The sequence below is a fragment of the Malaya genurostris genome, chromosome 3 (genome assembly GCF_030247185.1).
Source record: "Malaya genurostris strain Urasoe2022 chromosome 3, Malgen_1.1, whole genome shotgun sequence".
NCBI lineage: Eukaryota > Metazoa > Arthropoda > Insecta > Diptera > Culicidae > Malaya > Malaya genurostris.
In genome coordinates, this window is record NC_080572.1 from 150,318,124 (window position 1) to 150,333,847 (window position 15,724).

Genomic DNA, 15,724 nt, shown 5'->3' on the forward strand with positions numbered 1-15,724 from the left:
GTTTGTATACGTAATCTAAATTTAAACGTTGGTCAATTGTACCTGACGTGCGGCCTTGATTGCTATTTTTTCTGTATATTGTTTGTGCAATTTTATTAGACCTTTCAGTAGCAGATAGCCTATTGCTATCCCTACCAACGCGCAGAGTGCGATGCCTTCCGTTTCCCTCGACGGGGAGGCTATTGTGTTATTGATGGTTTCGTCTGACGAAAACCAACCCATAATCTCTATTCACAAATGTTGTTTTGTCTTAACTCAATATTTTCCTAGCTAGTTGTCCCTAATTCTTAATTTAAGCACAGTACCTTTGGTTTACTTCCATTTCGTCCTCACGTTGTAGGTACTCGTGTGTGAGCGTTGTCGTCGTCTCCTTGTGCTGTAGCGGATCCTTCCTTGGTGACACACGGTTTTGTTTTATTTTTGTTTGCACACAAAAAAAAATCCACCTTAAGTATTCAATTAATGTAACCAGCAACACAACGTTTTCGGGAAATTCATAACCAACATCGGTATTCGATTAACTGCAACCAGCAACACAACGTTTTCGGGAAGTTCATCACTAATATCAGTATTCAATTAACTGCACCCAGCGTCACAAAATTTCTCGGGTAGTTCATAACTAGTATCAGTATTCAATTAACTGCACCCAGCATCACAAAATTTCTCGGGTAGTTCATAGTTAACGTCGCACGATGTTTCCCGGTTATTCACTGCTATGAAAAGGGCACCGGAAAGTCGAACTGTTACTAACTAACGATAATAACGATCGTCATTTGCATTTTTTTTGCATCACAAAACACTCGTTTATCAGTTATTGAATTCGATTTATTGCTAGCCGCTTGCTCTTCTTTTTCAATTTGAACTTGGTAACTTCGGTACGATTACTTTCACCATCATCCGTTCCGTACAGTCATATTCTTTGCACGGTTCGAAACACTATTTAACGGTCGCCATTTAAACTGAACACGCACTTGTCTTGTGTGACTAAGAAACAATAATCATCTTTATTTTCATCAATGTCTTAATTTATAGTCTGTCTTCTCCTGAGCTAGCTAGTTAGTTTATTTACTTTACAATTAGTGAGAACCTAGGTGGGAGGAGTTAGAACGCGCAGTTTAAGTCAGGTTTAACCAATGGGATCAGTTGTATAACGTCGTCCATTGTATGTTTTGTGAGTAAGAGAGGAAAAAAGCTTCTTGATGAGAGTGAGCGGGTGTGATACGGAGAGGAGAGGGCGATAGCATGTTGGGTTATTCTCGTGAGTGTCAGTTTGAGTTAGTGTGTGTTCCTGAGTCACTTGTCGCTCTAGTTCTTGTCGGTTGGTATTCAATTGCGGGCATGAGGGTGTCAAGGAAGGGGAAGTGTCACAGTAGGTCAGGTCTGTTTGTTTTCAATTCACTGGTGGGTAACTTATTGCTTTCCGCATTTCGTTTGCCGAAATTTATGTCTATGTAGCTCTATTCTTTGGGTCAGCGTAAATTGCTTTCATGTAGGTTGCCTTCATGTAGGTCGCCTTCATATAGGTAATGTGTTTGTTTTGTGTAGGCATTTTGAGTTTTCTTGGAATGGTGTCGAGTGGAAATTTGTCGAGTACGTGTTTTTGGAAATTTGTCAAGTGCGTGTTCTTGGAAATTTGTCAAGTGCGTGTGGTCTGGGGTGTGAGAAAGATTTAGTCTTAAATGCTCATATTACATAGTAAACTCCGTAAAAAATCAACAAAACGCATATTTAGACCTTCTTTTCACAAATTGCACAGAAGACTTTTGTGTGAATGCATCAAACCTGCCATTATGGAAAAATGAAGCATTTCACACCGCAATTGAATATTCATTATTTACACACAATGCATCCCTTCCCTACGACTTGGAATATGAGGAAGTGCCGGAATACAATAAAATTGACTTTGAAGTAGTCAAGTGTAGACTAAGTATAATAAATTGGCGGAACATACTGAGTACAGAAGGAAATGTCGACGTCGAAGTAAACAAAGTCTATCACATTATAAACAAAATATTAGCCGAAACTTTGCCTATGAAAAGAAGAAGAAAAAATCATAACAGCAAATTACCTGTATGGTTCAATTCACAACTAAAACATTTGAAAAATAGGAAACAAAAAGCACACAAAACTTACAAACAAGAAAAAAGTGACGATCATCTTCAAAATTACTTAAATCTATGCAATCAACTCAAAATAGCCATTAACACAGCACATGAAGAATATAACCGCAAAATTGAAAACGAAATTAAGACTTGCCCTAAGAACTTTTTTAACTACACAAAAACTAAACTAAAAAGCAACAATTTTCCATCTCAAATGCACCTCGACGAACATGTAGGGAAAAATAGTATAGAAATCTGCAATTACTTTGCAAATTTTTTCCAAGAAGAATATACATCTTATTCAGAAACTGACCGTGACCGTGAATACTTCTCTTTCATACCTGCATTTTCCAACTCCATCTCTGTAAACTATCTATCAGAACATGACATTTCGACAGCACTGAAAAACTTAGACGCATCAAAAGGGCCTGGACCTGACAGTATACCACCAATATTTAAAAAAAATCTTGCTGAAGAACTTACACTACCACTACAACTACTTTTTAACCTATCACTTAATAAATGTACTTTTCCTAAAGCATGGAAATCTTCCTTTCTTGTACCAATATTTAAATCTGGTGCAAAATCTAACATTCGGAACTACCGTGGAATAGCCATTATCTCATGCATTCCAAAATTATTTGAAAAAATTGTAAATGAAAAACTTTTTCATCAACTTAAAAATGTAATAACAAACAAACAACATGGCTTTTTTAAAGGCCGCTCAACTACAACAAATCTCTTAGAATTTATGACATTCACTCTGAATGCAATGGACGCCGGAAACTACGTAGAAACTCTTTACACTGACTTTAGCAAAGCCTTCGACCGTATTGACATACCATTACTTCTACACAAACTACAAAAATATGGCATAAAACATATTCTTCTGGAATGGCTCAAATCATACTTAACGAATCGTGTACAGGTAGTCCGCTTCCAAAACATTCTGTCTGAACCAATTAATGTAACTTCTGGCGTACCTCAGGGTTCTCACTTAGGGCCTCTCGTTTTTTATTTTACATATAAACGACATTTCCTTCATACTCAAAAATCTGAAAGTGCTTATATATTCAGACGACATGAAACTCTTCATGGAAATTAAAAATATTAACGACGCTGTAATATTCCAGAACGAAATCAATCTATTCCACATTTGGTGCTGCAAAAGTCTACTCCAACTCAATGTAAAAAAATGTAACTCAATAAATTTCAGTAGGAAAAATGAAACTATACCTATAAACATACATCCTAAATCAACTTGTAGAAAAATGTAAAATTGTAAGAGATTTAGGCGTAATCTTAGTCTCCAAGCTCACTTTTGTGGAACACTACAATACCATAATCAATAAAGCTAATAGCATGCTGGGCTTTATTAAACGCTTCAGTCATAACTTTCAGAACCCATACACAATTAAATTATTATACACTACATATGTCAGACCTATTTTGGAATATTGCAGCCTAATATGGAATCCATACAATATTGTTCACAAAGGACGCATCGAATCTATTCAAAAACAATTTCTTTTATATGCACTTCGTAAATTAAACTAGACAGCATTTCCTCTACCATCATATGAAGCACGCTGCATGCTCATCAATATACAAACACTTAAAGAACGCCGCGACTTTGCAATGCTTTATTTTATCAGCGACATTATTTCTCAACGCATTCAATCAACTCCATTATTATCGCAATTAAATTTTTATATACCTAGCCGTCAATTACGTTCCAGGAAATTATTTTTAGAAAAACAAGCTAGAACAAATTATGCAAAATACAGTCCAGTCAATCGAATAATGCGCCATTACAATCAATACTGCGAACATCTTGACCTTACTATGTCAAAAAATCAAATCAAATCTCAGCTTTGTCATAGAAATAATGCGTAGTATGCAAGTGAACATTGTAAACAATTTATATGTAGTCTGCATTTGCTTGACGAAATAAATAAAATAAAATTGTCGTTTCATATAAATGAACAGTCTGAAAGGTCGAAAGTCCGTACGAATACAAGAGTGGATGATGAAACAAAAGGGGTACTTAACTGATGTCAAGTCCCAGCCGGGGGTTCTACGAACCCACCGACGAGGCTTGTGCTCTTTACAGCTGATTCTGGAACCGCTCGATTCTCCCGAGCTTGGGCCAGGAACTCGTCTGGCGATTTGTCCCGAACAGGATTGGATTCCTGCCCGGTGGCTGAATGCGATGATTGTTTAACTTGCCTTTAGCACGATGAACCTTGCGGGAACCATGTACGAGGACTGAAACCTTCCACGGCCATGCGGTTAATGGATTCCAGCATGATCTCGATTCTTAATCCTTTCGACAAACTCCAGCCGCCTGGTGGAAGTCCAACTGGTGAAAATGCCGCATTGGTAAAGGAAGTGTCTGTCTTTACACATATAGCATAATGGAGGCGACGTCCCGGATGTTTCTTGTGCTGATCTGGGCTGCTCGGTGCCTTGCGCTGCTCCAACTGGGGTGACCCTATTGCTTGAGCTGCTGTTTCCTTGCGTCGCATATGAAGTAACAATCTCAACCGAGCCTCTTCAATAGGATCCAGCAGCTGCTCACGGCCGCATCTGCTTACCTTTTCTTTGATAAGGGATTTTTCATAGATGGAATCTGCGCGTATCTCTGTGATGGGTGAGTGAAGGTGTGCGTATTTGATTTCGAATGGGTTCGTGGATAGATTAGCGTTGTTTTATGGAGATTATGAGCCTCTCTCTCGGAAATCGCACAGTCCCAAAAGGGGGCTGGCTTAAACCCCGACTCCTGGTGTGGGAGTCTTGGAGCGGGCTCTCAAGGCCTCTTTTGTTCCGAGTCCCCGGGTCGGTGGAAGTAGGGGAGTTTTCGGATGTGTGTTTGATCTAATCTGAAAGGAAACAATTCCTACCTTTACAATGCATTTATTCCGGTCTATTTGCGGTTTAGCAGGATCCCAGGTGATAACGACTCACGGAGTAATAGCGCTGGAAAATGATGAGCAGCGAGTAAATGTGGTTGGCAGCGACGGTATATTGTCTCTCGAATCGATTGTAGGTTCGGGTTCTGGTCTCGAGGCTGCAGCTGTAGTGTGATGCCGAAAGTATGAAGCACCGGTATTTCGGTCGTGATGCTTGGCAGGTCGGGGTGTTTGGTGATCGGCCCCTTCCTCGTCGAATGCGAAGCGGGTTCCGGCTTCTACAACTCTACCGATGATATCGCTCAGTCTCAATCAGACCCAACTTTTTCCATGCGTGAAACTTTTACTTGAACCGCGTTACTTCTACTATTTAGGTTTTCGCACCGATCTACCTCACACGGTCGACCTTCTCCGAATGACCTGACTCCACATTACCCAAAACCGCTACCCAACAATCGCTTTCTCTCTCGATCGCTTCGCTCTCTTTCTACTCGTATTTCCGTTCCATTTTCCTTCCGTACACTGGCGAAACTTCCCACAATTTTGCGTTTATTTTCTGCGTACATTACTCATCTCCTTTTTTTTTGTTTTAAATAGACCGTTTCATTTTCTTTAAATAGACCGCTTCACCGTATTTACACATACCTTCACTCCTATACTAGATTTACAAAATACTAAGCTACTAACACACATTTTCTAAAGCTACATAACGTAACAAGATAGCGGCAATTTCATTTATTTAGCACATGTAATTTTCTTCTCCGCTGATAAAGTTCATGTTACAATGGCGGCGTCGCCATTTCACAACTAAGCAATCACATGTCAGAACACATTTTCTGATCGGTATTTCGCACTGTGGGAAAGGTTTACACTGAATTGAGTACTTCCAACTGACCGTTTCTATCGATACGGATGGATTTTCGCCGCACAATAGAGTATGCATAATTGAAACACAGACAGCAGCGGGCTGTCACAAATACTTTTATTTTCTGTGCGAACAGAATGTGAACGACTATGAAGATCGTTCTTAAACTTAAAAAATGGCGGTTTCGAGTTGTTAATTGCACTTTCTCACATGGTAGACATGAATTTCATTTTCTTCGTAGTCATTACACTTGCTGTTGTTGAATATGTACGGTATGAAAACCGTAAGAAAATCGTAAGAAAATTTCACATTTCGACCGTCGCGACCGATAGACTTCCGAAAACTGTAACCGACTATTCGGTTCGATGAAAATCCTGGTCACGGCACCAAATTTATGATGGCGCTCATTACACGATTATGATGAGGCTCATCTGAACCCTACGTTGTGTTTAAATTGTACGGAAATAATAAGCATGCGACAGCTTTCCAACTTAAGCCTGGGACGGCTTTCGTGCAGATTGGGACACCGCGGAACACTTCGGAGGTGATGTAATAAACTGGTACGCGTTTATTATAATATACTGACTAGTATATTATAATGACTATGACAAATAATTACTATGACTACGACAATCACGACGAATATAAAAACTTGATGTACTATCGAAGTACCGTAGTACTGTAGTACCGTAATACCACAGTACCGTACCGATCTGATCTGCACTGCCCTTATATAGTCTGCGTACATTATTATATGAACAAAGTTTGTCTCTACCGGAAAGCATATTACGTGGAATATGCCGGAAAGCTTATATCGCATGAGAATATGATCGCAAACTCTGTCTACCACTATCATAACTGCTCGAATGATAATACTGATCTGTTTCTGCCGAATGTGCAGTAGAGCTCGGTTAATTTGTCTTCAGATATGTAAATTGGCATCAACAGAGCGTTTGGAATGTTGCTTGAGTGAACGCTTCATTTTATCCTTACGCAATTTGTACACGGGACAATCAGAGAGGTCATGCGGCCCCTCCTTACAGTAGAGACACTTTTCATTGTCTCCACTACAGGAGTTATCCGCATGACTCCCTCCACACTTTATACACCGGGATTTATTGCAACAATGGGATGCTGCATGTCCCAATTGTTTGCAATAGGTGCAGTTCATGACCCGCGGCACAAAAAGGCGAACAGGTAAACGGACTCGGTCCAGGAGGACGTAATTAGGCAAAGCCGAGCCAGCGAAAGTCACCCGATACGAGTCCGATGGGATATAGGACTTTGTCCCATCCTCAGCGGTTGATACTGAACGCAATTGCTTGCAGTCCAGTATCTTAACGTTCTTGAGTGAGGGGTTTTTAAAACCGCCTGCCCCATGCTTAAGAACGTCCTCGCAAGTCAGACTCGGATCGGTGATCACGCCGTCTATCTCGACTTCGCGAGCTGGTACGTATACGCGATACTCCCGCGTGAAATGCTCACTTTGAACGATCTCAGTAGCCTGTTTTGCACTAGCTAATAAGACCCTAAGCTTGTCCGGGCGTACTTTTTCAATTTTTTGTACTGTAGAATATCGCGAGGTCAGGTCCTTTGATAGTCTAAGAAGGTTTAATTTTTTTCCATTGGCTTTGGTCCGTATGTAAACCGCAAATGGTCCAGCCGGGAGTGCAAGCCCGTCGGGATAGCTTCTAATGCGCGATTTATTGCCATCAGAAGCATCCATCTGGTCATCAAGAGGAAGGTCAGGCAATTTTATATCGCCTCTCATGTCACGGACTTGTGTCCGTGCGGTCAGATTCGGAGTGCAAATAAAGTGGTATTAAACAACAGGGAAAATAAAGTTTTACTTAGCTTAAGCTCCAAAACGGTGAACGGCTACCAAGACCCGGTCCGAGGCAATCGGTAAATATTCCTTCCAGTAGAGTGCAAAAAACCTCTTGAAAAAGCACTTTTTTCAGTCTCTCACTACACTGTCCAATGAAACGTTTCTCTTTTCGTCACTATCACTGTTTCTAATTTCAAGCTCACAGTCGGCCTTAAGAACGGATTAATTAGAACTATCACTCGACCGCACCAATGCAGGCACAATTGAATATGGAATCACCTTGATAACGGCATAAATCAACTCAATACACGATTGGAGAAAGCGGAATTTACGTCCGATCGATCCGATAGTCACGGCACGAATGGCACATTTGCTGCTAAATATTTAGACTGCTCCTCACAATCACTATGAGTTTTAATAAAGCCAATCCCCTAAACATTCGAACAAGAAAATGAATTGCAATTACGAATAGTTCTACCTACAAATAGTCATAAATCTCTTCAACACTTCCAAAACTAAACTTTCATGTCTATTCGACTTCGAAGAGGTATACAATGATTGCAGTAAATATAAATCTTTGTTTTGTTTTTAATATGGAGGTTTTAACTTTAAGGCCATTCGCCCCTTTGAACCAGAAAAAGTTTCTGATCCTATGGGGTTGGGAATCGACCCATGCGGTTGCGAGGGTCATAACATAACATATCTAATGTTATGTTATAACAAAAACCTGTTTTTATCCACTTAATGATGTAATGATGCATTTATCATATATAATACTGTGGTGTTCTATACAAATGTTTCTCTTCGATTTTTGAAAGAAACCAAGGGATTGCTTGTTCATTAACTAGTATAACAGAGAGAATGAAACAGTTCTCTGATCGGTTAGGCCATCCATTAGAAAACGAAGTGGATTCACTATTATATGTAATTGCAGCACCGGAACCCGAGAACCGGTATAATCGAAGTCGGTTCGTACGGCCACCAACTAACCCGACGTACAAACTCTACTAATTTTTATTCAAATTTTAAAGATTTTATACGATTTTGCCATCGTACTCTAAACAACGATTTAAATATTTGTTGAATCCGAAAATTTGCAGTCATTTTTGGTAGAACCCTATGACCTTTATTTTAACCATAAGATTGGAAATAACGGTTTTGAGTACAGTTTAAATATTTTTTTACGGTTTTGTTTCGCCGATTTAAGTATACGTTATAACTCCAGAGCCGGAAATCGGATCCAAAATAAATTCAGGAATTTGGTATAGGATCGTGAGACCTTTCATTCGAATCTAAGTTTGTGGAAATCGGTCAAACCCTCGCTGAGAAAAGTGAGTGAGATCCATTTTGGAATATATGACCAGGAGCGCCAGAATTGATTTTTTCAGTTGCCTTCTGATAATCACTATCGATTTGTGTAGGTTTGAGATTAGTTGAGAAATTTTTTTACGGTTTAAGTGACGCCGTAAATATTAAACACTTTATCCTATAAATCCGGGACCGGAAGTCGGATCCGGATGAAATGCAGGATGTTTTTTTATTATGAGACCTTTTATTTGAATCTTAGTTTGTCAAAATTGGTTTAGCCATCTTTGAGAAAACCTAGTGAGAATATTTGACACATACACACACTCACACAGATTTTGCTCAACTCGATGAACTGAGTCGAATGGTATATGATACTTGGCTTTTCGGGCCAATTTTCAATAATCGGTTTTTCAAGTGATTGCATAACCTTTCTTTATTAGAGAGGCAAAATAGTAATATTAGAAAAATACTATGTCAGTTTCGGATGCACCGAAGTTTTTTAATTTAAAAAGATAGTTTTTTTTGTTGACATGGATATGAAGAGGTGTCGTTATGATTATTTAGTTGCAAGTTCGAATCTGCTACTCTGTTTCAATTGTACTAAAAATACTTAAAAGAGTCTACAGACTGCATCAGGATGTAATAAAATGAAATATTCAACATTGTACCAATATTAATCTTTTCTAGCCGCCACAACATTTTGCTTATTAATCGGTCTACAATCAAAAGATTATTATGCAATGAGTTCCTTCGTCTTGAATTTTATAGTCTTTACACATAACTTTTTTCGGTTTTTCAACAATATCAAACTAACTAGAAATTATAAGAAAAGAAAGAATATGAAATTTTAGAGCCATTGTACTCAAGGAAGAGCCAGGATGTGAAGGATAAAGTGCGGAAAAGTGAGACGTGACAAGGGTCATTTAAGTAAACAGAAGGCTTCTCCTATCTAAACTTTTACCTTCTACCAGAGGAGTCGAACTTAGGCATCTTAGTGATACGAGTCATCCGAGTCTCTGATATGTCAGAAATTTACACATAACTGCTCATATCATATAATATGTGGATTTTTTTGATATCCTATCATACAACGTGATATACCACTTAATATTTCATACAATTTAATGTGAACGCATATCACGATTTAATCTGATTCAATGGCCTGAGCAGCGATAGAATATCTTGTTCTTAAAAAGGATTCACTAATAATGTTCTGTCGAAAAATTATGTCATGATCAATTTATAAAGATTATTTTATTCTGAAACCGATCGTCAACTCTCACCAACAACTTGCACCGTGCGACACAAGTCGTACGTAGCGCTCTAGGCACGGAAAAATAGTTAGAACAGTAGCTTTTACTGTGGCTCATACCGCACACAACCTGTGCTCATAAAAATCTCGTGCGCTGTCTCATGAGACCAAAGCGCACGAGTCACGCGAAGAAAAAATGTGATACTTTGAAATTTCGAGCAGCACATCCCGTTTCTATGTGCTCGCTACGCGTCTCGTACACACTTTTGCCGTTTAAGTCGGTTCTGACACTCACAGGATAAATATACGACACACACATTTTCGGTGCCTTCTCGATGTCGTATTTGTGCACCCATGAGTATTCGGAAGGCCTGCAAAGGGTGCAATCAGAGTGAGTGCAGCGGAGCGGAGCAAAGCGATGTAATGTTATCGCATCGCACTTACAGGTTTACTTTGATGAAATGCAATTAGCTCACTTGGTAGTCTTGACGCCGCGTCTGATACTTACACTCTATCAGCAACCTAACTCTAACAAGAATTTACTAATTTCCTGGGCCTGTTCATGAATATATTTACAACTGTATTCTTCGCATATATTAATCGTATATTTTGCTTTGCTTTTTGCAGGGTTCGAGTGTTTTGTCACTGGTTGTGTAATCACAGTACCTTCGGAAATATTATCTTAGTCTGCATTATGTTCTCTTCTGCTATGTTAGCTGCCGAAGACCCACTTAATGCTACTTCAGAAAGGAATCAAATTCTTAATTATTTCGATTATTTTTTTACATCTGTATTTACCATCGAACTACTGTTAAAACTTATATCGTATGGATTCCTGTTACATGATGGTGCCTTTTGTCGGTCGGCATTCAATTTACTTGATTTATTAGTGGTTTGCGTATCTCTCATATCTATGTTCTTCAGGTATTACACGTTCATTTTTATTACCTTGATATAATAATAATTTTGCAACATATGATTCCAGTTCTGGAGCGATTTCTGTGATCAAGATACTGCGTGTTTTGAGGGTATTAAGACCACTACGTGCAATTAATCGCGCCAAAGGATTAAAGGTAATTTTCACATTACATACGTAATAATTTCATTATTATTTGGTTTCATATCAAGTGCAGGGGTTGATCATTTTTTCATGAGAACTACTTCACAGAACATTTGATAAATTTCCAGACTGTTTTTAAATGCTTCAGAAGTTGAATTAGAACCTTATATACAAAGCACTAGTTATTTGTTTTAATTTCCTTTCATTCCTCAGCACGTAGTTCAGTGTGTAATAGTAGCGGTTAAGACAATCGGAAATATTGTTCTAGTGACATGTCTACTGCAATTTATGTTCGCGGTTATAGGAGTTCAGTTATATAAGGTATGACTGGATTTAGGAGATAAATGCTTGCGTGTATTATATGGGCCGTACATAAATGATGTTTTGTGCTACATTTACCTTTCTCTTACTTACGAACATTCTTTGTATTTCCAGTGCATTCTCATCTAACGTAGCATCTAACCTAATACCCATTCGATTTTACCATTATAAATGTCCTGTGACATTTAACGCGGTTTGAGGAGTAATACCAAATATTCAGAAAAACGAACTGGATAAATATACCGGTTCGTTTATTAGTGTAGCGGTAACTATGTTCATCTCATTAGTCGGGAAAAATATCACTTAACCTACAAACAAAAGGTGATTGATTTTATCTTAACATATTGCACACCGAAAAATATTCTGCTCTAGAAAAATTTATATGAGGCCTACGCAACTTTTTGCAACGAATCGAAAGTTGCTAAAGAATGCTAAATTTTGTACTATTTTAGAGATTTTATTCAAACTGACGTTTTCAATAGGTCGAATGAATAGGAGTAGAGATGAATATGAGCAATTCCATACCAAATCAAAGTTCGATTTTTATTTGAATTTTTTTAATAGACTCAAATTTTGCATAAGCGTTATTTATGGTTAATGTACGATTCAGATGATCCGTCTTCCTCCGTCACCGTCACCGGAAAGTAAACTTCCGTCGAAATTATTTTTATACATTCTTTATCGGAATGTTCACATGTTCCGTCCATTAAGACGCTCCGTGACGGTGACGTTATGTGTGAATGTCTCCATGAGAATGCGTGTAACTTATTTCGCATCATCAGTTAGCAATTTTAACTTTTAAAAATAGACTAAGAAAAAATCACTTGAAAATTTTCAATGATACATATCCCAGAAACGGTGGGTCCGATTGATTTGGTATCTTCTGCAATTAGTTAGGTGATTTTGAGGATTATGTAATTTCATTTTTTTTTTATATTTTATTATATAACATTTAAAACTCAAATATCTCTGAAAATGTTTTTCTATATTTTTTTATATTTTGATATGTTTCAGCTGAAGTCCAAACTAAAATACTGCCAACTGGTTTGAAAACAAATTCGGGAATTTTTTTCATAACGATTTTTGAATGGCTATTTGAATTTATTAAAAATAAGCTTTTCTATCCGTAAAATTATATTTAAATTCAAATATTGTTGATTCAGATGTTACTTGGTATTTTCATATTCTATTGTATTTGCATAAGGAAAGAAAATTCGTGTTGGTTGTTCCCATTTTTAATGGGATGTTCACGTTCCTCAGCAATACTAGAAGATCATGCGTTTTATTGTTCCTCCTAAGGTTCCTTACCATGCGATGTTGCGAAAAAATGTCATTCAACATCTATACCATAGTTATTCTTATTTCGCAAAGACTAGAAAAATTCTTTCTATTTTTATATTGTAATACAGCTCCATCGGATATGAAATCAATTTTGTTCATATGTAACTGTTTTTGCCTTTCTCTATAGAAAGGTATTAGAATTGCTGGAAAACCGACTTTCGAACGGAGCCTCGGAGACCCATAGTGTTATATACCATTCGACTCAGCTCGACGAGATCGGAAAATGTCTGTGTGTGTGTGTGTATGTGTGTGCACTTTTCGAAGATATTTGAACGCGCTCAATTTTCTCAGAGATGGCTCAACCGATTTTAACAAACTTGGGCTCGTTTGAAAGCTACTGTCGAACCATTGATCAAGTTCGAAGATCAAATGGCTGTGACTTTTGGTTCCGGAGATATGATTGTATAAGTGACGTAACCGACAAAAAGCGTTGTATTTGAACGCGCTCAATTTTCTCAGAAATGGCTGAACCGATTTTAACAAACTTGGGCTCGTTTGAAAGCTACTGTCGGGCCATTGATCAAGTTCGAATATCAAATGGCTGTGACGTTTGGTTCCGGAGATATGATTGTATAAGTGACGTAACCGACAAAACACGTTGATTTTTACCGCTCTTATATATATATATATATATATATATATATATATATATATATATATATATATATAAGGGTGCCAAAATTTTGGGAACACCTTTATTTTCGTTAAGTTCTAGTGCTCAAAAGTTTAAGCACCTCGAAAAAAGCCTTCATGCAAAATTTAACCTAAATCGGACATGCTTAAGGGGTGCTGCCCGGTGGTAAAGGTTTGACAATTTTCGATCTTGAAAAAGCACCATAGGGGGGAGTACATGAAATTTCCAAAATCGAAAATATTTTTTGATGCCAAAACTCTTAAAACTGCATAAACATCGAAATTTAGTGTCATCTAAAAACTTTTTTTTTGGAAGAAATCAACTTTCTGGGACTTTCATATTTTTTCTATGTCCCAAAAAGTCGATTTTTTCAAAAAAAATTTTTTTAGGGATGACACTAAATCTCGACGTTTCATGCAATTCTAAGCACTAAGTGGACTAAGAAGGCTTTTTTTAGATTAGCATCACTGATTACAAATAGGCAACGCAAATGTCAAGCACTAGTTTGGAAAAATGATGCTGACTGTGTGACATAAACACTGAAGCATGCTGTGAACTACTCGAATCAATCTGAATCAATTGTTGTCGAAATTAGTATCCAAAATTATTTAATAAAAGTATGAAACATATTTTCATGAGACTGTTATGAAAGAAGAGAAAGGCATTATCACACCACTAGGTGGATTGAGAAGGGTTTTTTAGATTAGCATCACTGTTCTCATACAAATAGGCAACGCAAATGTCAAGCACTAGTTTGGAAAAATGATGCTGACTGTGTGACATAAACACTGAAGCATGCTTTTGTGAACTACTCGAATCAATCTGAATCAATTGGTGTCAAAATTAGTATCCAAATTTATTTAATAAAAGTATGAAACATATTTCATGAGACTGTTATGAAAGAAGAGAAAGGCATTATCACACCACTAGGTGGATTGAGAAGGGTTTTTGTTGTGTAGAATCAATCATTTTTGAGATAAATAAGTTAACGGATATTGAATCTTGACGAAAATCTTCGAAAATAACTACAAAACTTAAGTTATTGAGCATGTCGTTTCGCTCAAACAAACTCTTACTTCTGTTATTTAAACTTTTATATATTACATCTGTCAGTTGTGACTCATTACTCAAAAATAATTTTAGCAATACGGTGTTCATCAATTTTTCTAATAAACTTTTTTCCAATGAGGCTGAATCTATGCAATTTTCGCATGGACATAAAAATCATTCTACTGTTATATGTGCATATGTGGAACTATTTGTATACACTTTCATTTCATTAGATAAGCCATATTTTTTCAGGCTATGGATGATAAGATTCACATTTTCATGTTCAATTCCTTAAATCGGCGGGTTTCATCATCAACGTTGATCGACGGGTTTCATCATCCTCGTAAAATTACATAACTATAATGCCGCGTTCACGAGCGGCGTGTGGAAGAAGAGCGGAGTGGTGTTTCTTTTGTTCTATTATTATTATAATTATCACTACACTTGCGTTTCTATATATTTGATTTTATTGAATATGAGCTATATTTACTTTGTATCCTCAAATACACCGACTCAGTTTATTATTGCTTCATCCTCTAGTGCAACCTTTTTCGTTTTGATAATATTTTATTATACAAATATCTCGGCACGAAGGAAAAATGCATGGGCCACAACATAATCGAATGCAGCTTCAAGACTTTGTGGCACTTCTCGTCACTGACGATATAACTAGCCAAATTCTACTGTCTTCTCGTTAACGGTTAGACGCTCGTGAGAAACGATTATCTCATCCTGAAGCCCGAAATTCTTTTAGAACAGCGAGAGATATCTCTCAAGTTCTCTTTCACTACGCCCTACACCATCGGTCATACGATGTGGGATAGTTTTCTTCACTGCACAAATTTTACTCAGCCACCGGTGTTTACACAGAATACCCCGTAGTCACCAAAACATACCGTTTATTTACCCAACACTGAGGCGCATGGACTTCGCAAACTGATGCAACGTTTTATGTCATGGTAAAATGTTACATCACCGCAATGTCGATGCACCCGCCTAACATAATATCATCTTCTTACAAATTTTGCAATTTCACAATTATAATAATACA

At 37.6% G+C, this 15,724-nt stretch overlaps 1 protein-coding gene across 7 annotated transcripts in view; it reads left to right on the forward strand.

Annotated features, from left to right (window-relative positions):
- Positions 1–15,724, forward strand: part of LOC131438683 (muscle calcium channel subunit alpha-1) — a 1,458,253-nt gene that overhangs the window by 608,738 nt on the left and 833,791 nt on the right. For 6 of the 7 annotated variants that reach the window (XR_009230968.1, XM_058608861.1, XM_058608862.1 and 3 more), the window contains exons 14-15: positions 10,895–11,191; positions 11,253–11,340. Coding sequence is in view for 6 of the 7 variants with exons in the window: in XM_058608861.1 (XP_058464844.1) it covers positions 10,895–11,191; positions 11,253–11,340 (385 nt within the window). In the remaining variant the exon portion in view is untranslated. Of the gene's footprint in view, positions 1–10,894; positions 11,192–11,252; positions 11,341–11,540; positions 11,649–15,724 lie in introns of all 7 variants that reach the window. The other variant, XM_058608858.1, reaches the window with a different exon arrangement.